Source organism: Hemitrygon akajei, chromosome 4, assembly GCF_048418815.1.
Source record: "Hemitrygon akajei chromosome 4, sHemAka1.3, whole genome shotgun sequence".
In the NCBI taxonomy this organism is placed as follows: Eukaryota; Metazoa; Chordata; class Chondrichthyes; order Myliobatiformes; family Dasyatidae; genus Hemitrygon; species Hemitrygon akajei.
The window spans coordinates 135,164,437-135,187,859 of NC_133127.1; the positions used below are offsets into that span (position 1 = coordinate 135,164,437).

The following is a 23,423-nucleotide window of genomic DNA, read 5'->3' on the forward strand; positions in this document are numbered from 1 at the left end:
ATGAAACTTATCTCTTCATATATTGATCCTATCCAGCCTCCCCTTGTCCATTCACTTCCCTCCTACACCAAGAGACTTCACATTCCCATGAATATTACACCTTTTTAAAAGCAGGCTTTAATAACATCCTTAAACCCTTTCACTGACCTGGTGCCTCTTGCTGTGATGGAACATAGAGTAGAACAGAGGTTTTAAGAGCTTGATACTTGCCATCAAATGACATAATCTGCCCACTGATGTGGCTGAATGCAATTAAAGCCTTAATGTTAGGGATATTCCACAGGTCAGAGGAAACTTACTTTGATTTACTTACTCTTCCAGTGGATTTGGAAGATGTGTGAAGATAGCATTACTAATACTGAACTTCACCAGCACTGTGAAGAGCCTGATACAGACAATCCACAGTTCAGCAATGTGTAGGAAAGTTGATTTACTGCCACCTGGTTGACCATGAGCTTTATGCTGGGTTTGAGGTGCAGATCTTCAGTCTTTTCTTCAGATAGACAGAGTCTCTGCTGGGCCATTATAGGTGATGGTGAAATTCATTACTGATGTCTGCCTTTGCTGAGAAGTTGCTCACAGTTTTTAGGACAATGGTCTATATGTGGATTTTCATTGTTTGCATGCTGTGCAGGGAGAGGAGGTTAGTGGAGATACACCTTGTTAAGTAAGGCCTATTCCTTCATATGCTTCAATGGACAAGTCATCGATGATTTAGAGCTTGGCCTTCAAATGTATGCATTCACAAGCATCGCCTGTGCTCAGCAGCTTGATGAATGGGGTTGGTGAGATCTTTGTTTTCCATTTGTCCAGAAGCTTAGCATTACTTCTTCGGAATATTATTGGAAGTGAGGCATTGAGTGAATAGTGGGAAAAATTGAAAACAGTATTGGAGTGATGGTGTCACTTTGTTTGATACCAGTCTAATCTGAGTTTGCATCCGAGCCTGTTACAGATCACTGATTAAGATCAAGGCATGCTTGCCATCAGGCAGCAGATGTATGATGTAAACAGAAATCTGTAAAGTATACTCCCAAATCCCTCTTGACTGACAGAGGTTTTGAAGGCTTTTTTGAGGGGCACAGTGGTTACTGCTTCACATACTTTTCTTGGAGCTCTCTGTGAAGATCATGTCTATAATGACTCTTGATAGAATCCTGACCTCTATTCGGGGATGAAATTGTCCACACAAAAAAAGGAATTTGAAGAGGACTCTGGTTGCCTCCTGTGGCAGAGAGCGAGGAAAAATTCTTTGCAGTTACCACAGCTCAATGTGTTTCCTTTTCTGATAATGAGATAGAATCTCTGAAGTCCAGAGTCAAGTTCTCCTCTTCCAAGCAATGAGGGAATGAGGCTGTCAATTTGTCTCTTAAGTTACATTCAGCTGAATTTTAAAACTTAATCTGTGATACTATCAGCCCCTGAGGCCCTAGTATTTTTTAACTGATATTTGGCCTTTTCAGGCTGGGATAGTGATGGGACTAGACTGGATAATATGCTGTGGGATTATCTGGTAGCTGGCTTCCAACAACATTGCATCTGAATATTCCACCTGTTACTCATGGAAACTCTACAGTCATTGGCTGCTCTATTTGGTACCACTTCAGATATTAGGTATTTAGGCATTAGGTAGCACACCACTTTTGTAATGCGTGTTTACCTGAGTTACCGTCACCCTGTCAGCTTGAAACAGGCTGGCTATTGTCCTCTGACTTCTCTCATCAACAAGGCATTTTTGCCTGCAGAACTGCCACACACTGGATGCTTTTTGTTCTTGTTTTTTTTGCACCATTCTCTGTAAACTCTAGAGACTGTTATACATGAAAATCCCAGGAGATCAGCAGTCTCTGAAATAGTCAAATCACCCCATCTGGCAAGAACAATCATTCCATGGTCAAAGACCCTTAGATCACATTTCTTCTCCATTCTGCTGTTGGGTCTGAACAACAACTGAACCCAATGAGCATGTTTGCATGCCTTTATGTATTGAGTTGCTGTCACATGATTGGTAAGATATTTTTACTAACTGGCAAGTGTAGAGGTGTACCTAATAAAGTGGCCACTGACTCTATGACCAGCTGATAATCATCTTGTGATCATTTGTCAAACCCTTGGTGGTGCTCAACGTGCAGTTTTATAAGACAAGGAACAGCTGGGAAGATAATGAGGACAACAACAACAAACCTGGTGGTAGTGAATGTGTGACTGAACAGAAAGAGATGTGGAACAATAGGAAGGTAAATACTCAGAGGCTAAATTATTTCCAGTTTCTAATACAGCTTCAATTCAATTGGCTCAACAAGGAAATGGAAGAAAATGGAGGTTACTGTCAATTGCACTTACCTGTCAATGTAAGCATGATGAAGCAAAAAGATTGGGTCATTTGCTGAACCACCGACACTGGACATTGATCCATTCATGTAAATGTGTAGGGCATTATGCAGGCCACTCTGTGATATATTAGCTATTCCATTAACTGGGTTGGCAAAACCTGCTCATAAAGAAGTCACATTGATTTGGGTTGATTATTAAGCCAGTTGTATAATTAACCTTTAACATGTTAAAAAACAGTTAACATCAGATAGTAAATGGGTTACAACACAATATTTAAACTAAAAGCCAGCTAACAAAGGAAGAGGGTTCAGGCACCACCCTTTATACAGAAATAGTAAAATTATTGAGAGATGCATTTGCTTTGCATTTTGGTGATATTTTATCAAGTTCTTACTGTTGGCTAGAAGACTACATTCATGTTATGTAAGTTTTCTTTTTCTAGCAATTCCCCTAATTCTCCTTGAAAGCTGCTTTGACTTAAGTCACCTCATGGCATAAGACAATAAGACATAGGAGCAGGATTAGCTCTTCAGTCCATTAAGTATGCTCCACCATTTCACCTTGGCTAATTCATTATCCCCCTCAAACCCATTCTCCTGTCTTCTTCCCATAACCTTGGACACCCTTACTAATCAAAAATTTATCAATCTCCTCTTTAAATATACCCAACATAAAAAGTCGAATCCCTCAGCAATTCCTTTCATACTTTGGGATTTGAACGAGGGGAAGGAATTTGCAAGAAAAGAATAAGGGGGTCGACAATAACTGAGCAACTTCACTGTGCTCATCAAGAACCTGAGAACCCTTAGACTTTTCTTGGAAATGCCAGCAAGGAACATTTGCTACCATTTACACTTCACAGAGAGGATGGCATTTACTGTGATGGCTTTAAAGAATCATCTAGATCAGAAATGGTTGTACACATAAGTGTGAAGCAATATGCATGAAAGCTACTGGTTTCTTGAAGGGCATAGCAGGGGATATCTATCATATTGTCCAGTCTTTAGCACAGACATGCAGATGCCAAGTGCTCTATTAGACCATTAGACCAAAAGATATAGGAGCAGAAGTAGGCCATTCAGCCTATTGAGTCTGTCCCACCATTCAATCATGGGCTGATCCAATTCTTCCAGTCATCCCCACTCCCCTGCCTTCATTCTATACCCTTTGATACCCTGGCTAATAAAGAACCTATCTATCTCGGCCTTAAATGCACCCAATGACTTGGTCTCCACAACCCTTCATGGCAACAAATTCCACAGATTTACCACCACCTGAGTAAAGTAATTTCTCTGCTCCTTAGTTCTAAATGGACGTCTTTCAATCCTGAAGTCGTGCTCTCTTGTCCTAGACTCCCCTACCATGGGAAATAACTTTGTCATATCTAATCTGTTCAGGCCTTTTAACATTCTGAATGTTTCTATGAGATCCCCCCTCATTCTCCTGAACTCCAGGAATACTGCCCAAGAGCTACCAGGCGTTCCTCATACGGTAACCCTTTCATTCCTGGAATCATTCTTGTGAATCTTCTCTGAACCCTCTCCAATGTCAGTATATCCTTTCTAAAATAAGGAGCCCAAAACTGCAGACAAAACTCCAAGTGTGTGGTCTCTTGAGTGCCTTATAGAGCCTCAACATCACATCCCTGCTCTTATATATTATACCCCTAGAAATGAATGCCAAAATTGCATTTGCTTTCGTCACAACTGACTCAACCTGGAGGTTAATCTTTAGGATATCTACTCAAGGACTCCCAAGTCCATTTGCACTCTGCATTTTAAATTCTCTCCCCATCTGAATAATCGTCTGCCCATTTATTTCTTCCACCAAAGTACATGACCATACACTTTCCAACATTGTATTTCATTTGCCATTTCTTTGCCCATTCCCCTAAACTATCTAAGTCTCTCTGTTTCCTCAACTCTACCCGCTCCTCCACCTATCTTTGCATCATTGGCAAATGTAGCCACAAATCCATTAATACCATAGTCCAAATCATTGAATACATCGTAAAAAGCAGCGGTCCCAACACTGACCCCTGTGGGACTCCACTGGTAACCGGCAGCCGGCCAGAATAGGATCCCTTTATTCCCACTCTCTGTTTTCTGTCGACCAGTCAATGCTCCACCCATACTAGTAACTTCCCTGTAATTCCATGGGCTCTTATCTTGCTAAGCAGCCTTGTGGGTGACACCTTGTCAAAGGCCTTCTGAAAATCCCAGTACACCATCACTTCCTGAATAGTAAATGGAGAGAGCCATTATCATCTGCTGTTTCCCACTTCTTGACAGATGAGCAAGGTGACAACTATAAAACAACAGTGGAAGACTCAACCATTTCTTTGGACCTTAAGGGCTTCCAGAAGAATTGCAGGCTGACTTTTAGTGATATATGTCTCAAATTAATGGGAAGTGGTTATGAGGTGCTCTGCATAGATTGTGGAATCTTATTTACAATTGTTCAGATACAAGTGAGAGCTAACTTTGTACAAGTAGTTTGTTCGTAAATGGGGATTACACTAATGCGATTGGAGACCTGATTTGTATTTGAAATTTTACTGCAGCACCAAATCACATCAGCTTCTTTGGGGAAAAAAAATCTTCAGGAGAAGAATTTATAACTCTTTCAGGAGCAGTGCCATTTTGAACAACTTAAGGTGAGTGAGGAAATTTAAGGAATATGGGGAAGAGATTGAAAGGGACCTTAGGGGCAACTGCTTCAGGCAGAGGATGGTGTGTATGTGAAGTTTGCTGCTGGAGGAAGTGGTTGAGACAGGTACAGTAACAACACTTAAAAGACATTTGGACAGGACAGATTGGATTGGTAGGTGCTTAGAGGGATAGAGGCTGAACACAGGCAAATGGGATTAGCTTAGATGGGCATCTTGATTGGCATGGACAAATTGGGCTGAATGGCTGTTACTCAATAGTTCTGTTTTCTGTCAGTTAAGTATGGCCCTTCAAGAGCATCTGCCTATATGAACTTGGGTTGGCATGGTAATGTAGTGGTAGCACAATGCTTTACAGTACCAGTGACCTGAGTTCAATTCCCAACACTGCCTATAAGGAGTCTGAATGTTCTCCCCAAGTCTGCATGGGCTTCCTCGGGATGCTCCAGATTCCTCCCACAATCCACAGATGTGCCAGTTGGTAGGTTAATTGGTCATTGTAAATTGTCCCGTGATTGGCCTAAGATTAACAAGAGGATTGGTGGGCAGTGCGGCTTGAAGTTCTGTAAGGGCCTACTCTGTGCTGTATCTCAGAAAAAACTTTGTTTCTCCAGTTAACCGCTCTGTTGAGAAATCTCACTGGGGTTCATGAGGATGCAGAGGCTATGAAACATTAAGCATGCTACCTTGCTGGATCATTGGTCTTGTTGCATGCTATATAACAAGACTTAGCTCAATCCTGATTTAGTCAATGCCAGGTAAAAATGAAACAAAGCAACACACACAAAAGGCCGTTGGAACTTAACGGGTCAGGCCTCATCCGACATCAATGGAAGGGAATAAACACATTAATGATTTGGTTTCTTCACCACAGATGCTGCCTGACCTGTTGATTTCCTCCAGCATTTGTGTGTGTTGCTCAAGATTTTCAGCACCTGCAGAATCTTTTGTGTCTAACAATGAAACTGATGTCTTCAAGACCATATCTTTAACTGCTTTCCTCCACTCCTTTCACCTTTAAAGCTTCAACAAAAATTCTAACATTCGGTAGCCTAGATTCAAGATTTTTAAAGTCATTTCCAGTACACAAGTGTAAAGGAAAACAAAATAATTGTTACTCCAGATCTGACGCAGCATATAAAAAGTACACTAAGATAATGAACACAATATAAGGTATACAAAGATTGATTATATCAAGTTTAATTATCATTCAACCATATATGAATATAGCTAAACGAAACAGTGTTCTTCCAAGGCCAAGTTGCATAATATTACCAACAGCACACTGCACACTGCACTTAGCTGAAATAGCACATATGGTTACGATTTCAGAAAAAGATATAGTCGCAAGAGAAATAAAAAATATAGCCCAATCACTGAGTTGCCCTGGTCCAACTTGCTCTTTCACCAAGTGAACACTAGAGGGCAGTACCAATGGGTATAGACAATAGACAGTAGGTGCAGGAGTAGGCCATTCGGTCCTTCTAGCCAGCACCGCCATTCACTGTGATCATGGTTGATCATACACAATCAGTTCCCTGTTCCTGCCCTCTCCCCATATCCCTTGACCCCGCTATCTATAAGAGCTCTATCTAACTCTCTCTTGAAAGCATCCAGAGTCTTGGCCTCCACTGCCTTCTGGGGCAGAGCATTCCACATATCCACCACTCTCTGGGTGAAAAAGTTTTTCCGCATCTCTGTTCTAAATGGCCTACCCCTTATTCTTAAACTGTGGCCTCTAGTTCTGGACTCACCCATCAGCAGGAACATGCTTCCTGCCTCCAGCGTGTCCAATCCCTTAATAATCTTATATGTCTCAATCAGATCCCCTCTCATCCTTTTAAATTCCAGTGTATACAAGCCCAGTCGCTCCAATCTTTCAACATATGACAGTCCTGCCATTCCGGGAATTAACCTTGTGAACCTACGCTGCACTCCCTCAATAGCAAGAACGTCCTTCCTCAAATTTGGACACCAATACTACACACAATACTCCAGGTGGGATCTCACCAGGGCCCTGTACAGCTGCAGAAGGACCTCTTTACTCCTATACTCAATTCCTCTTGTTATAAAGGCCAGCATGCCATTAGCTTTCTTCACTGCCTGCTGTACCTGCATGCTTGCTTTCATAGACTGATGTACAAGAACACCTACATCTCGTTGTACTTCCCCTTTTCCTAACTTGACTCCATTTAGATAGTAATCCGCCTTCCTGTTCTTGCCACCAAAGTGGATAACCTCACATTTATCCACATTAAACTGCATCTGCCATACATTTGCCCACTCACCCAACCTGTCCAAGTCACCCTGCATTCTCATAACATCCTCCTGACATTTCACACTGCCACCCAGCTTTGTGTCATCGGCAAATTTGCTAATGTTACTTTTAATCCCTTCATCTAAATCATTAATGTATATTGTAAACAGCTGTGGTCCCAGCACCGAAACTTGCGGTACCCCACTGGTCACAGCCTGCCATTCCGAAAGGGACCCGTTAATCGCTACTCTTTGTTTCCTGTCAGCCAGCCAATTTTCAATCCATGTCAGTACTCTGCCCCCAATACCATGTGCCCTAATTTTGCCCACTAATCTCCTATGTGGGACTTTATCAAAAGCTTTCTGCAAATCCAGGTACACTACATCCACTGGCTCTCCCTTGTCCATTTTCATAGATACATCCTCAAAAAACTCCAGAAGATTAGTCAAGCATGATTTTCCCTGCATAAATCCATGCTGACTCAGACTGATCCTTCTACTGCTATCCAAATGTGTCGTAATTTCCTCTTTTATAATTGACTCCAGCATCTTTCCCACCACTGACGTCAGGCTAACAGGTCTATAATTCCCTGTTTTCTCTCTCCCTCCTTTCTTGAAAAGTGGGACAACATTAGCCACCTTCCAATCAGCAGGAACTGTTCCTGAATCTATAGAACATTGGAAAATGATTACCAATGCGTCCACGATTTCTAGAGCCACCTCTTTAAGTACCCTGGGATGCACACCATCAGGTCACGGGGACTTATCAGCCTTCAGATTCAACAGTCTATCCAACACCGTTTCTTGCCTAATATAAATTTCCTTCAGTTCATCCTTTACCCTAGTTCCTTTGGCCACTATTACATCTGGGAGATTGTTTGTGTTGTTACGAATGAGGAGAAACACTGATGGGCTGAAGGGTACAGAATCGCCAATGCCCGCCCCCCCCCCCCTTTTTGAGAATCGCAAGATCGCTATTATTTCGGGTTTGATACCCAGGAAATGAGAGAGATACACATCATGTCAGTGATGAGAGAGACAACGCAGAATACACAAGGTGGAATGTCTCCTATTGACAAAGAGAGAGATTACTGCTATTGTCTCTTGAAGGAGGAGTTGGGTATTGAGTACTGTACTATTCATTGAAACCCCTCGGGGCAGCCAGAGTGGTCTGGTTGAGGGATTGCATCATCCCAACCTGATTGACATCTGAGACCCTGTGAGTAGGGATAAAAGTAGGGTCTGGGGAAACACCCCTCAGACGCACCAGGAGAGACGCTACGAGACTGGTGGGGGGGCTTGTGTGTGTGTCCACCCTTGCCTGGTGATGAGTCCTCCACGGAACGGTCTAGCTAAAGGACGGATACGGATCAAGATCGTAAAAAGGAAAGTCGGCAAGTTAATAGCTGTTACTGCTTTCTCTCTCTCTCTCTCTCTCTCTCTCTCTCTCTCTCCAGCAATTACAACCCAGCGATCAACAACGACTGCAGCCTGTATGAACTGAACTGAACTTTATATTTCCATCGAACAATTCATTATCCCCTAGACAATGATAGAGCTTATTTCTTATTATTATACCCGCACTTTTAGGTTTAGTATTGATGACGTATATTATCTGTATATTTGCATTGATATTATTTTTGTGTATTTTTACTAATAAATACTGTTAAAAATAGTATCATCAGACTTCAACGGATACTCTTATCTTTGCTGGTAAGACACCCAGTTACGGGGTTCGAAACAGTGTCTTCCCTAGTGAAGACAGATCCAAAATACCTGTTTAACTCCTCTGCCATTTCCTTGTTCCCCATAATAAATTCACCTGTTTCTGTCTTCAATGGCCCAATTTTGGTCTTAACTATTTTTTTGCTATTCATATACCTAAAGAAGCTTTTACTATCCTCCTTTATATTCTTGGCTAGTTTATCTTCGTACCTCATTTTTTCTTGGCGTATTGCCTTTTTTGTTATCTTCTGTTGCTCTTTAAAAGCTTCCCAGTCCTCCGGTTTCCCACTCATCTTTGCTATGTTATACTTCTTCTCTTTTATTTTTATACTGCCCTTTACTTCCTTTGTCAGCCACGGCCACCCCTTACTCCCCTTAGGATCTTTCTTCCTCTTTGGAATGAACTGATACTGCACCTTCTGCATTATTCCCAGAAATACCTGCCATTGTTGTTCCACTGTCTTCCCTGCTAGGGTATTGTTCCATTGAACTTTGGCCAGCTCCTCCCTCAAAGCTCCATAGTTCCCTTTGTTCAACTGTAATACTGACACATCCGATTTTCCTTTCTCCTTCTCAAATTGTAGGTTAAAACATATCATATTATGGTCACTACCTCCTAATGGTTCCTTTACCTCTAGGTCCCTGATCAAATCCGGTTCATTGCACAACACTAAATCTAGAATTGCCTTCTCCCTGGTAGGCTCCAGTACAAGCTGTTCTAAGAATCCATCTCGGAGGCACTCCACAAACTCCCTTTCTTGGGGTCCTGTACCATTCTGATTCTCCTAGTCTACCTGCATGTTGAAATCCCCCATGACAACTGTATCATTACCTTTGCGACATGCCAATTTTAACTCTTCATTCAACTTACACCCTATATCCAGAATGCTGTTTGGGAGCCTTTAGATAACTCCCATTAGGGTCTTTCTACCCTTAGAATTTCTCAGTTCTATCCATACTGACCCTACATCCTCAGATTATATGTCCCCCCTCGCAAGGGACTGAATATCATTCCTCACCAACAGAGCCACCCCACCCCCTCTGCCAGTCAGTCTGTCCTTTTGATAAGATGTATATCCTTGAATATTCATTTCCCAGGCCCTGTCCACTTGAAGCCATGTCTCTGTTATTCCCACAACATCGTACTTGCCAATTTCCAACTGAGCCTCAAGCTCAGCGACTTTATTCCTTATACTTCGTGCATTCATATATAATACTTTTAATTTGTTACTCCCCTCTCCTTTCATATCTATTCCTATTTCACTTGGCCATACTGTATGATCTCTTCTTGAGCTTTCTACTCCATTGATTCTGTTGTCCTTTTTAACTTTTCTTATTTTCACTTTCCCTTTAACTCCATCCTTATATTTCCAGTTCATCCCCTCCCCCCTACTACTTAGTTTAAACACATCTGTATTGCAGTGGCAAACCTGTCTGCCAGAATGCTGGTCCCCCGCCTATTAAGGTGCAACCCGTCCCTTTTGTAAAATTCATCCCTACCCCAAAACAGATCTCAATGGTCCAAGAATGTAAATCCTTGCTTCCTGCACCAGTTCCTCAGCAACACATTCAGATCCATTATCTCCCTGTTCCTGCCCTCTCCAGCACGAGGAACTGGAAGCAAACTAGAGATAACCACCCTGGAAGTCCTGCTTTTCAGCCTTCTTCCGAGTTCTCTGAAGTCCCGCTGCCGAATGTCCTTCCTCTTCTTCCCGATGTCATTTGTGCCGACATGCACTACCACTTCCGGCTGTTCACCTTCACCCTTGAGGATTCCCTGCAATTGGTCCGTAATGTCCTGGATCCTAGCACCAGGGAGGCAACACACCATCCTTAAATCTCGCCTGTTGCCGCAGAAACCCGTTTCCGTACCTCTTACTATGGAGTCCCCTACTACCACAGCTCTTCCTGATGTCTGACTCCTCGGCTCTGCTTCTGCACCAATTTTCGGCTCTCAGACCTGTCCGCCTCTCAGACTGGCAGTATCTTCTGTCCTGACAGCTCCCAAGAGGGTGAACCTGTTTACGAGAGGTACATCCCCTGGGGTCTCCTGTACTTCAAGCATCCTTTCCTTCCTCATCGTCGCCCCCTTTCTCTCTTCCCGTATCCTCGGTGTAACGACCTCACTGTAGGTCCTGTCCAGAAAACTCTCGTTTTCGCGGATAAACCTGAGGTCATCCAGTTCTTTCTTCAGTGCTGCAACATGCTCCTTCAGAAGCTGAATCTGGACACATTTTCCACAGCTGTAGCAGCCGGGGGCACCATCAGTGTCCCTGACCTCCCACATCATGCACGTAGCACACTGAATCAGCTTAGCGGTCATGTCTTCACCCTCTCCAATTGTGCCTGGCGTAGTCTCCTCCCTCAGCCTCCTCGCCAAAGACTCTCGAGACAAAGACTAGCACTTTTCACACCAGGTACTTCCCTCGACCAGGCTGCTTCCCGACATAAAAAGTGATGCCAGGTACGTGAGTGTCTGTACAAAAACGTGACTGACAGGAAATGATAAAGTAGTGGTCTGGAAAGGGTTAGTGGATGGAGGTGTTGATCTGCTTGGGAAAAGTAACTGTTTTTGAAGCTGGTGGTTCTGGCATGGATCGTACAGAGTCTCCTCCCTGATGGGAGTAGGACAATTGGTCCTGAGCAGGGTGGGTTTAATCCTTTATGATATTGCTAGCCTTTTCCCAACACCTTTCTGAATATACGTCCTTGAGTGGCGGGTTGGTGCTGGTGATAAGTTGGTTTTGACCACCCATTGTAAATGCCTCCCTGTCCACTGCAGTGCAGTTTCCGTACCAGGTAGCGATGCAACATGTTAGGATGCTCTCTACTGCCATGAGAGGATGTTCAAGATATGCATTCCATGCTGTAAATAAAAACAAACTACTGAACAGAGTTGAAACCTTGGGAGTGAAGGAAGGACAAATGTATTAAGATCCAGTCTGGATGTATGTGCCAATGACTGAGTTTCGTTTTGGAAAATGGTGAATAGCCCAGAAAAAATTTTCCACGGCATTTGATCAGCAAACCCATCCTCACAACTTAACCAACCCTCACTCTGCCATCATTATCACACCAGAGTGTTAACCCTGGTCTAGTGACAAATGAGAATCTAAGTTTGCGAAGCTGCAACACAGGACTACATGGGCATTAACGAGCCAAAGCAACATGCAATTAGCAAGAGCTAGGTGACCCAGGAGAATCAGATTAAAGTTCTAGACCTAAATGGTAAGAGACAATTAAACAGCCAAGAAGTGGAGGAGGCTCTATAAACAATGATCAGGGTCAGTATGTAAGTTACAGACCAGATCAAGTGAATCAAGAGTTATGGGATTAATGCAGGAAAGTGCCAAAATTAATTATATAATTTTACACTCAAGCTGGAGCATTTGCAGCCACGTCCGTACAGAACTGCTGATGCTCCAACCCGGTTTGCTGCTGAATTCTCCAGCATTCCAGAGTCTGTCTTTACCCAATCAGTTTCACCTGATTTGACCTGAAGAGATGGCTCAGAGCGCTGGACCCAGCAAGGGATCAGATGTCATCCCGGGTGAGGGACAGAAGATCTCCACTCCATAACTAGCAATGAGTACTTCTATTTGAACTGGTCAAGGATAGACACAGATTTTCAAATGTGGAAAATTACCTGAGTCTGCCCTGATCATAAAAAGGACATACCTAATCTGGCTAATTACAGTCTAGTCAATTTATTCTCAATCACTAGAAGAGTGATGGAAGGTGTCATGTCAAGTGGCGCTAACTCAGCAACAACCTGCTCACTGATGCTCAATTTGAATTTTGACAGGATCACTCAGCTCGTGAACTTGGTCCAAATATGTTCAAAAGAACTAAATATCAAGCATGTGGTAAAAGCAATTACTCTTGAAGTCAAGGCAGCATTTGACCAAGAGTGGCACCAAGGCAAAAGCTCTTCAGCAGGTCATACCTTGCACACAGAGATGATTATGATTGCTGGAGATCAGTCATGCCTGTTGCCTAGACATCACTTCAGGAGATCCATTGGCACAATGTCCTAGACACAACCGTCACCACCCACATCACCAATGACTTTCCTTCCATCAGATGCAAGGATGTCCCTTGATGATTATATAGTGCTCAATTCCATATGAAGCTGCTCAGTAAAAGAAAGAAATCTGCATTGGAAGCAGATAAATTTTTTTTCATGGAGAGGATCTAATTTAGGTATTTGCACACACGCTACAGTTTCTTGCAAGAGTGACAGCTATCCTTCCTGGTGTAAAACCTATCCAAGTCCTTCGGTTGAAACCAGCATCCTGTTTTCTGTCTATTTCTCTGGACTTCTTGGTGCATAACTATACATATTACTTCTGATTTTTGGCCCATATTGATGCAAAAAGTGTCAAGCAAAATAACAACCTACTGCATGTCACAATACAGATAATCGAACTTTCTGAAGCACACAGTAACTAAAATACAAAATATAAAATAAAAACCTTCTAAGGTATTCCGGAAGCTGTAATTGGCAAACTTATCAAAGGGTGGAGTTTCATACTCGGTCAGACTTAAACAGTATTCCACTTCTGATGAGCTTGGAAGCTTTGGAGTCCGATTGCTATCGTGGTTCCCCGGATTTCGACGAATGGGTCCTTCAGGAGAGCCATCACACAAAACTCCACGGCGATTGTAATCATCTGGTTTGGTGCAAATTACCTGTGTCAAAGAATTTAAATATTTAACTTAATTTTTCTTACTATATAATATCAAGAACAAAGAATGGATATTTTTATTAATTTAAAATCAGTTTCACAAATTTGGAAAAGTTTTAAAGAACTTATGTATAATGTAAAATGTGTGCATGCCTTTAACTATGTACTCTGTCACAGATATATATTTTGCTAAAGGAATGTTAGACTTCCAAGAGACTCCAAGACAAGGTTGAATGTGGTAACTGTGGTAAACTATGTATACCTGTCTGGACACGCCCCTCTGCTGACTGCTCCTGTGGCTCCTCCCACAGACCCCTGTATAAAGGCAATTGGGGCATTGCTCCTCCCTCAGTCTCCAAGATGTCGTGGTCACGTTTGCAGCTAATAAAAGCCTATCTTTTGCCTCCCATCTCCGAGAGTTATTGATGGTGCATCAGTAACATAAATGTACTTAGATAATAAATTTACTTCAAACTTTGTACTATGTTGTAAGGTATGTGGATTAATACTCTATCAGTGCTTCTATGTCTGTAATTCTTAATGTGATTCACGAAACAGTCAGCCTTTTGCTGTTGGTGTTTGAAGGATCTGCAGCTTTCTTCTAAGGTGAATATTTGACTAACAGCAATGAATATTTCTTAATAAGAGCCACAGGCAAGTTATAACTAATGCATATCTTGTCAAAGAAATAAGAGTTGAACTTCCTATCTTTCATGATATGCATGTGATTCACAGATGAACCAGTTTCCATGACATCCATTGTCTACTACAGTACTGCTCATGGGGTTTCTGAGTTCATGCTTGTGACCTTCCACAGGGTCTTGCTGAGAGTGAGAAAATGGGGTGCAAGGAAGAAGTTCCTGGTGAAGACCACAGTTGGAAGTGGAAGATGGAGACTGTTACAGTGAAGATTGTGAATAACGGTGGCCGAGAAGTTGAGGAATAGAACAATGAGTTAGGAAGTGAAAGGAACTGAGCACCAGAGTGATCCAGAATGATTCATCGTGAACTTATTTTTGTACTCACACTTAATATCGCAAGATCTCAAGAGAATTATGTATTTATTCATTTTGGGGATGTAATGAATGGCAGATAATGTTATATTTCCTGAATGTAATTTGTAACTCATAAACCATGAGAAAATTCCTTTCTTTTCCTCAATGACCAACTAAAAATCTGACTGTGCCTTCCAATCACCATAACCCATTGATGAATGACAAGACGCCTATAAATCTTAAATTCCATTTTCCATAGTCTTTACAACGTAACAGCACACTGGCATATGCATTAGCCCCAGAGGATATCATGGCTCAAAATCTGACATTGATAGATTTTGGAACTTTATCTTCTAGATTCAAGGGCCTGCAAATCCACACAACTAACTGGCAAAAGACTTTCATCAGCATAGTCCACCAAATAGAACGAGTCATAAAGGCAACCACATAACTGGAGACATAATTAACTTATTCAGAATAATGTTCCAGTCAGTTTTCTTCGTTGAGAATTTTTAATATACTTGTCTCCTGACTAAAATTCACTGACAGGGTTGCAAATCTTTTACACATTTATCTACAGTAAATCACTTTTCAAAATTTCACATATGAAAATTATATTTACTGTTTAAATGGTTACTATGGAGATTTTTGCATCAATGTCACCAATGCTTCATAAATACAGAATAACAATAGCTTCTATTGACATCTTTATGGACAAAACATTAAAGGCCAATAAAAAGAAACTGAAAAACCTAGGAAAGCTGTCAATTCACTTTACAGTCTGTCAGCTGTCTTATTTCACAGTTAGATGTATTGTCTTCTGAATTCTGAACTGACCTACATTCATTGAATTATAATTAGATAAAACAGTGCATCAAAATCTGGCAGAATTCAAAATTGTTCTCCATTTAAACTTTATTGAAATATTTTAAAAATCACAGAAAATACAGATTATTCAGTATTGTTTCATTACAACTAAGTAGAGATGTAATGAACCTTTCAAAGTTCAGCCCAGTAATATACCTTTGAAAGCTATTTGAAATCTCACTGGAATTCAAACCCATTTAACAGTGAACTTAAACAAAAAGGGATCATGAAACCAGTTAACCAGTTTTAAGAAAATGGAAAATTAACATTTAAATGGCATTTTGTGATGAACCCATACCTGTCCAATTCAGTCAGTGTGCCAACTTTGTGTTGCATAACTTGTACATGTAGCAATGCTAACAGTAGAGGATTCAAAGAGGTGAGTAAGTTGAATTTCTCATAATTAGCCACCACAAATTAAAGGCACTCTACAGCTTTTGAAGGCATAGCCAAAGATTGGAGGCATCCTTCGACTAACTTTGACCCAGCATACATTCAGAATTTCAGTCATTCTGTCTAGAGTCATGATGGGTGAGGAGAAAAGTAATAGAGAAGTCCTTTATTTGGAGGGGCTAATTGCTTCTGCGGTAACAGTCTGCAAAAGCAATGAGAAAAGGCAGCTATATTTGCCAATACCAGGAGTCAATGTCTAAAGAAATGGATGGGTTCTTACAGAAGTTCAATAACCTCTCATGTATAGATCCTGGATTGGTCAATGCATCTTTAAACATCATAAACTATTTTAGACATTACACAATCTTCTAGGTAACCATCTCTCACATAGTTGCGATTGTCGGTCGGATTGGACAATGGCAGAAATCTGTGTAGAAGAGTTTTTAAAGTGGAAAAGCCATTGCACTGGGCCTCACAGTTCTACTCTCTGAACCCTGGAAGTCCGGATCCAATGGTATGAGTAATTTCATAAACTGGGGTTTTTCTTGGGTTGCACTGGATAACCATAAGCAATGCCTTTCATTCTCTGTGAGCACTGCAGAGCCACCTCCATGACGACTGGTTCTCACTGTTGATTTCCTCCACCCAGTCCCCAGTGCTGATGTGTGCTAGGATGGGCATGTCCCTCTCACGTAGTAACTGTCTCAGTTAATCAGGATTCAAGCATACCAATGACACTATACTCTCAGTGTACTCAATGGATGCTAGATTCACTTACTGTGTTGGGGGGGCACTTGTTTTGTTGCCAAACTTAGTTTTCTAAACACAGCAGCTGCCATTTGTAAAGATCAGCCAGTTGTAAGCTAAACATCCAACTAATATTCGTTGTTTAGCTTCTGGTCATTAATGGGACCCAGTTTTCAGTTCTTAGTATAAATTGAAAGCAGTAATCAGCTTGAAATTGAAAAAACACAGCATTGTAAATAGATGTACTGTCTATAGAAAGCAGGATGTTGAGTCACAATATCTGTCACATTGCTGAAGAGGTGCAATACAAGAGAATGGGTTACCTAATTTGGTTTGTTTCAAACCTGACAATGCTAAGCTGTTTGGTTCAAGGAAGCTTGTAGAATAAGTTGGAAGGGTTATGTACTCAGAGGAGTTAGCTCCACAGCATGAATTGCCTCTCCCAAAAGCTTTGAGGTCATTTATGTTAAAAAGTATCTGAAACAACATCATGTGTATGATAGACGGCTGTTCAGGCTTATTAGGAATGTGGTAAGGCCCATCAAGAAACGTGAAAGAAATACGGGGTGAACTAGAATCCATTCCTCTGCCTTTGATTTCTGTGACAAATGACTGGTAATGTTGGTATTACTTGTTAGTTTACAGGAATTTGCCTCTGTTTTGGAAATCCTTTGTTTTTTAGAAATTGTTTGTAATTTTGAAGTCTTTTATAACATAGCAATTATCTGTGAATTTTAAATGTGTTTTAACAATGTTGGTTGGAGTTGAAAATAAATGAACTGTGTTTAAATAAAAATGTTAGCTGGAAGTATCTTCTCTTTGGTAGAGAGAGGAGACCCACTACTCAAATAGTGGGTATTGACAACTAAGCTCGCTGTGGAGAATAAACACACAAGTGAACGTCTTTGAACAACAAATCTTTAAATAAACTGCTGTCCAATCCAGCTCATCTTTCATCACCAGCCTCTTAAAACACTTCATCACTGTAGATGTAAACGTACCTGGACGATAGTCAATGAGGCAGGTCACCATGCTTTTCTCAGGCTCCGGTATAATTGAAACTTGCTTGGAGCAGCTGGGTTCCATACACTGTCAAAGTGAGAGGTTAAAGGTATCAGTGAACACAACGGCCATTTGTTCACACAGGTCATTAGTATGTGGCCACATACCCCACCTGGTCCAGATGCTTTCTGTGGATTCACTTTCTTGAAGGCAGCTGCAGCTCTGCTTCAGAGACTGAGATCATTGGATCATCAGTAGATGTGGGGTTCGTGATGGTTCCTCCATGTTCTGATGGTCAAAGCGAGCATAGAAGGCACTGAGCTCATCTAGAAGCAAAGCCCTGCTGTCACCTGTGTCACTTGATTTAACTTTGTAGAAGGTCATGGTATTCAAGCCCTGCCACAGCTGTCAAGGATACCTCACTGATTCACGTTTGGTCCGGAATTTCCACTTCACTGTGAGATGGCTTGCTGGAGATCATATCTGCACCTCTGGTAGCTCTCTTGGTCTGCAGACTTGAATGCCTCTGATGTGGCCCTCAGCAGACTTTGCACCTCATGGTTGATTCAGGGCTTCTGACTGGGGAAGACTCTGAATGTTTTAGTGGGGACACACTCACCTACAACAGTTTTAATAAAGTCCGCTACAACCATGATGTATTCCTTCAGTTCTCTAGATGACTGCTTGAAAACGGCCCAGTCCACTGACAGAAAGCAATCTCATAATCACTCCTCCACCTCCTGGAACCACCTCTTGGTTGTTGGCGAAACTCTCTAGGTTTAACAGCATTATGTACTGGGGGGGGGGGGGGGGGGGAATGAAATGTTTATGTTTCGGGTTGAGATTTCACTTCAGGGCGAAGACAATTCTTTTCTCTCCACAGTTGCTCAACCTGAATTCCTCCAGTAGATTGTTATTCCAAATTGCAGCAATGCAGGCATTTGTATCTCTTAATGTCCTGTTGCTCTTCTTTCAGATTAATAAGAACTTCATCCAGGCCAGATGATAGTAGAGGAGCAATAGAAGATAACACAATGACAATGTCATTTTGATTTAATACCTGACCAGCAGGAGAAATACCAATCATGACTTAAAGGATTAGAGGAAGATCGTGTGGCCAAGGAAAGCACAGGTCCCAACTTCACAGAGATTGTGCCAGAAACTAATTGAGTTTCGGAGGATGCAGGTAAAGCCTAGACTACAGAATGAGGCTGGTCAGGAAAAGCCTAGTTAGTGCATTTAAGCTTACCAAACAAAAAGCCCCCATGCAACAGTTCTGTATGCCACAGATGCTGGTGTGTGTAGTGGGAGAGGGATTCAATTCAATTCAAGTTTAATTGTCATTCAAACATACATGAATACTCATGAATACAGCCAAATGGAGTAATGTTACTCCGGGGTCAAGGTGCAAACCACAGTTTCAACGGTAACACACAGCACGTACAAGATAGCAAGCACAAATTGTTTCACAATCACGTAATAAAGAGTCCAAATTTAAAGCATCGATCTACAGTCAACTACAATAGTGCTAGCCTTCTGCTAGCACTTCTGAACACTTGGGGGCAGCTCCAACCCCAGCATGGCCGCTGTACCCCCCCCCCCCCCAGTGGAGCACAGCAGCTCTGATGCCCCTTCCAGGTGATCGATATTGTTTCTTGGAACCTAGTCCTCTCATATACAAGATAACAAGCACATACAGAATACCAGTAAAATACAACCACGCAAAGTAACTATGTATATTGTCTAGACCTTTCAGACCATTGAAATCTTCAGTCAACCACAATAGGGCTTGTCTTCTGTCAAATGAACATGGGGGGGGGGGCACCGACTTCAGCCCAGATGCTGCGCCATGTTACTCCCCGTAGAGTGCACTGGCTTGGACGCCTCTCTCCTAGCGGCTGTAAACAAGCGACCCGCGCCTTGAGACTTGAGGCAGGTAGTCAGCAGAGGAAGTCAGAACATTCTGTGCACCAAGGTTACCAAGGAAATGTTGGATAGCTTAGCAGGAAAGAGATTTCAAAAGATGCAAGCTGGGACAGTGAGACATTCTCCGCACCACAGACCCTGAGGAGATGGTGGATTTTGTTCCAGGAGAGAGATTTCAGAAGAAGTGAGTGGGGCAGTCGGGGCATTCTGTGCACCCCAGTTCCCAAGCATATGTTGGGTTTTGTAGGAAATTACCAGGATGGAGGCAAGGCAATAAATGTTATCTACATGGCCTTTAGAAAGGCCTTTGACAAGGTACTGTATTGAAGGTTGGTCAAGACGTTTCAGTCACTTGGCAATCAAAATGAGGCAATAAATTTGATTAGACATTGGCTTTAGTTGCCTCTCTAACTGAGGGCCTGTGACTGGTGATGTGCCACAGGGATCAGTGCTGGGTCCATTGTTGCTTGAAATCTACATCAACAATCTGGATAGTGTTATGGTAAACCAGGTCAGCAAATCTGCAAATGACAGCAAGACTCTGGGTGTAATGGACAGCAAGGAGGATTATCAAAGCTTGCATCAGGATCTGGACCAGCTGGAAAAAAGGGTTGTAAAAACGGCAGATGGAATTTAATGCAGCTAAGTGTGAGGTATTGCACTTTGGGAGGACAAACCAGGGTAGGACTTACACAGTGAGTGGTAGGGCACTGTGAAGTGTGGTAGAACAAAGGGATCTAGAAATACATATCCATAATTCCTTTTAAGTGGTGTCACAGGTAGATAGGGTCATAAAGACAGCTTTTGGCACATTGGTCTTCATAAATCAAAGTATTGATGACCATGTTATGTTGAAATTCCATAAGACATTGCTGAGGCCTAATTCTGAGTACTGTGTGCAGTTTTGGTCGCCTACCTACAGGAAATATGTCAATAAGAATGAAGATTACAGAGAAAATTTCTAAGGATTTTACCAGGATTTGAGGACCTGAATTATAGGGAAAAGTTGAATAGGTTAAGACTTTATTTCCTAGAGTGTGGAAGAATGAGGGGAGATTTAATAGAGGTATACAAAATTATGAGGGGTATGGATAGAGTAAATACATTTTCCAGTGAGGTTGGGTCAGACTTGAACTAGAGGGCATGGATTAAGTGTGAAAGGTGAAATGTTTAAGGTGAAATGAGGGAGAACTTCTTCACTCATAGGCTGGTGAGAGTGTGGAATGAGCTGCCAGTGGAAGTTGTAGACGTGGGTTTGATTTCAAAAGTTAAGAGAAATTTGGATAATTATATGGATTGGACGGTTATGGAAGGCTATGGCCCCAGTGCAGGTCAATGGGACTAGGTAGATTTATGGTTCAGCATGGACAAAATAGGTGAAAAGTTTAAGGGGAATATGAGGGGAAATGACTTCACTTAAAGGTGGAATGAATTGCCAACAGAAGTGGTGCAGGCAAGCTTGCTTTCAACGTTTAAGACAAGTTTGGATAGGTACATGGATGGTACAGGTATGTAGGGATGTGATCCGGGTACAGGTTGATGGGACTAGGTAGTTCAGCATGGACTAGATGGGCCAAAGGGCCTGTCTCTGTGCTACACTGTTCTATGACTCTATACAAAACTTAGCAGCAAGGAGGAGATAGATATACTATATATTGTTTTTCCCAGGACAGGGAAGTCTAAAACTACAGGGCACAGGATGTAGGTACAGAGAGAAATATTTAATGCACATCTGAGGGGTAAGTTTTCCCCACAGAAGGTGGTGAGGAGTTAGTGGAGGCAGATATGAACACAACATTTAAAACGTATTTGGTGACAAGGATTTGTGGTTATGGTCCAAGTGAAGAAAGAGAGACACTGAAGCAGATGAAAACTTCATTGAATATTAATAAGAACTGTGCAGAATTAAACAGTAAATGCTAAGCCAATAGGGACATTAACTAAAACTCTCAAACAGAAAGCTAGTGTTGACACTACAGCTTGGATAGAGTAACTTAATACTAAATAAATACCACTCCTTTACAGTGTCAATCTCAGCGGTAGTCGTTTTTTCCCAGAACAAGGCCAAAGGTAAGCAGAGAGCAAGGATGTTGCTGTACTAGTTGGTCAAGATTTGACAAGAGTGAAATGAGAGGAAAGAAGTTAAATACAATCAGAGAGAAACACTAATTGGCTGGGACTTGCATATTCATGAGTGTGATTGCTGACCCCACCCAGCAGCCCATCTGAGAGGGCATCCAGATTCCATGGCAGAGTCTGTGGTTATGACTTTTGGACTGGCACTTAGATAGGAAAGGGGAGAGGATACAAGTCACTGTGAGTAAATAGCGTTAGTGCTAAGGTCAGCACAGATGAGGTGAACCATATGGACCCAGTTCTGTGATGTACATTTCTATGGTTCGATGGAACACAAAGCTTACTTTCACTGTGCCAGTTAGCTTCAATTAGTGCCAGCCATCCATAAAATCAAATTGCTTGGATGTGTCCCTGTGTAGTTGGTGCTGGCTGAATGATAAAACCGAGGTAATGGAAACGAAAGCATCAATGTTGCGTCCATTCTGCATCAGGACAAATGAGTCCAGGTTAATCAAGCATTGCAATCCCAGCACATGCTTACTAAGGTCATTCAATCTATAATATAAATTGTAAGGAAATACAATTCATTTGTTAATTCATGGTTTGTATATTACTTTGGAATCAGAGTTGCATTTTATGTTTTACTGGTTCTCTCCTGCTGTCTTCACTTCATTGCAAACCAACAACCACTTATGCTGAACGGAACAAAGCTCTGCTATATCAAAGTGGAGAGTGACTGTCACTTTCATGGCACATACAATTTACCTGTCTTCTGATTTCATCTGTTACACTACATCGGGCTGCAGTTTTATTTCTTCTAAAAGCCAGGAGAGATTTTTCTCGCTGTCTAAAAACCACTATGAGAAATGTTGAAATCAAAGACAAGTCCTCTGAGCCATCAATCATTGTTGGTATTTTATGAAGTCACTGCTTTGTATAGATTGTGATGGGCTGGTTCTCATTCAGCTAAGATCAGCTCACTAAATACATTAAAAAATATACTTCAAATATATTCCAGATGTTTACAGATGAATGCTGACTGTAAGCAATCAGCTCATTGCACCAAAGTCTACTAACAATGTTATATGCATTTTCAGCTTTGTTTTTGGTATTCAGATCAAGGATAGAATCAATGCCATCAACAACAGAGTCTGTGTCCAGTTCCACAGACATGCAGTCCACAGTGATAGAGTCTAGCATTATAGCTCTAACAGTTTTTTTTGGATAATCAAACTACTGTTATCTTGCTTTGAAATGCATCATGCTGCTTCTGAAAGAAAACAAAGGAAATGTGGAGAGAAATTCTAAAACAAGTCACACCAGCCCCCATTTAATTTTCAAAAGGAGCAGTGGAATTGCTGAGGGGTGTTGCTCTCGAATAATGATAACAGTTCAAGGGAGAAGTACATGCTCTTGCCACTTAGATCTCTGTATTACTGCTCCCTTATCAATCTCGTAGCCAGTGCCTCTAATAGAGAAAGAACCAGCTATGCCAAGGAGCCTTAGCTACTTTTAAGACAGTAACACTGCACACATCCTTACAAGACAATGTGTCTTGAGTCACTTATCTAAAGTGTCCTCACCACATGTTCTACAAACCAACTCCTTTCCTAAGCTTCAGCTGCTGAAAATTCTTACTATGGGAACTTGTAAATTAGGAGAGCTTTGGCAACTTTTGCTCACTTGCCATTGAATTTACCAGCTGCAAAATGTGTTGCAATTGCTTACCTAAGCTCCTCCAAAACC

At 41.7% G+C, this 23,423-nt stretch overlaps 1 protein-coding gene across 1 annotated transcript in view; it reads right to left on the reverse strand.

Moving 5' to 3' along the window:
* tyr (tyrosinase) overlaps positions 1–23,423 on the reverse strand; it is a 44,686-nt gene that overhangs the window by 15,072 nt on the left and 6,191 nt on the right. The window contains exons 2-3 of the mRNA XM_073043357.1: positions 13,459–13,675; positions 2,344–2,491 (exon numbers count right to left, since the gene is read on the reverse strand). Of these exons, the coding sequence (XP_072899458.1) occupies positions 2,344–2,491; positions 13,459–13,675 (365 nt within the window). The remainder of the gene's footprint in view (positions 1–2,343; positions 2,492–13,458; positions 13,676–23,423) is intronic.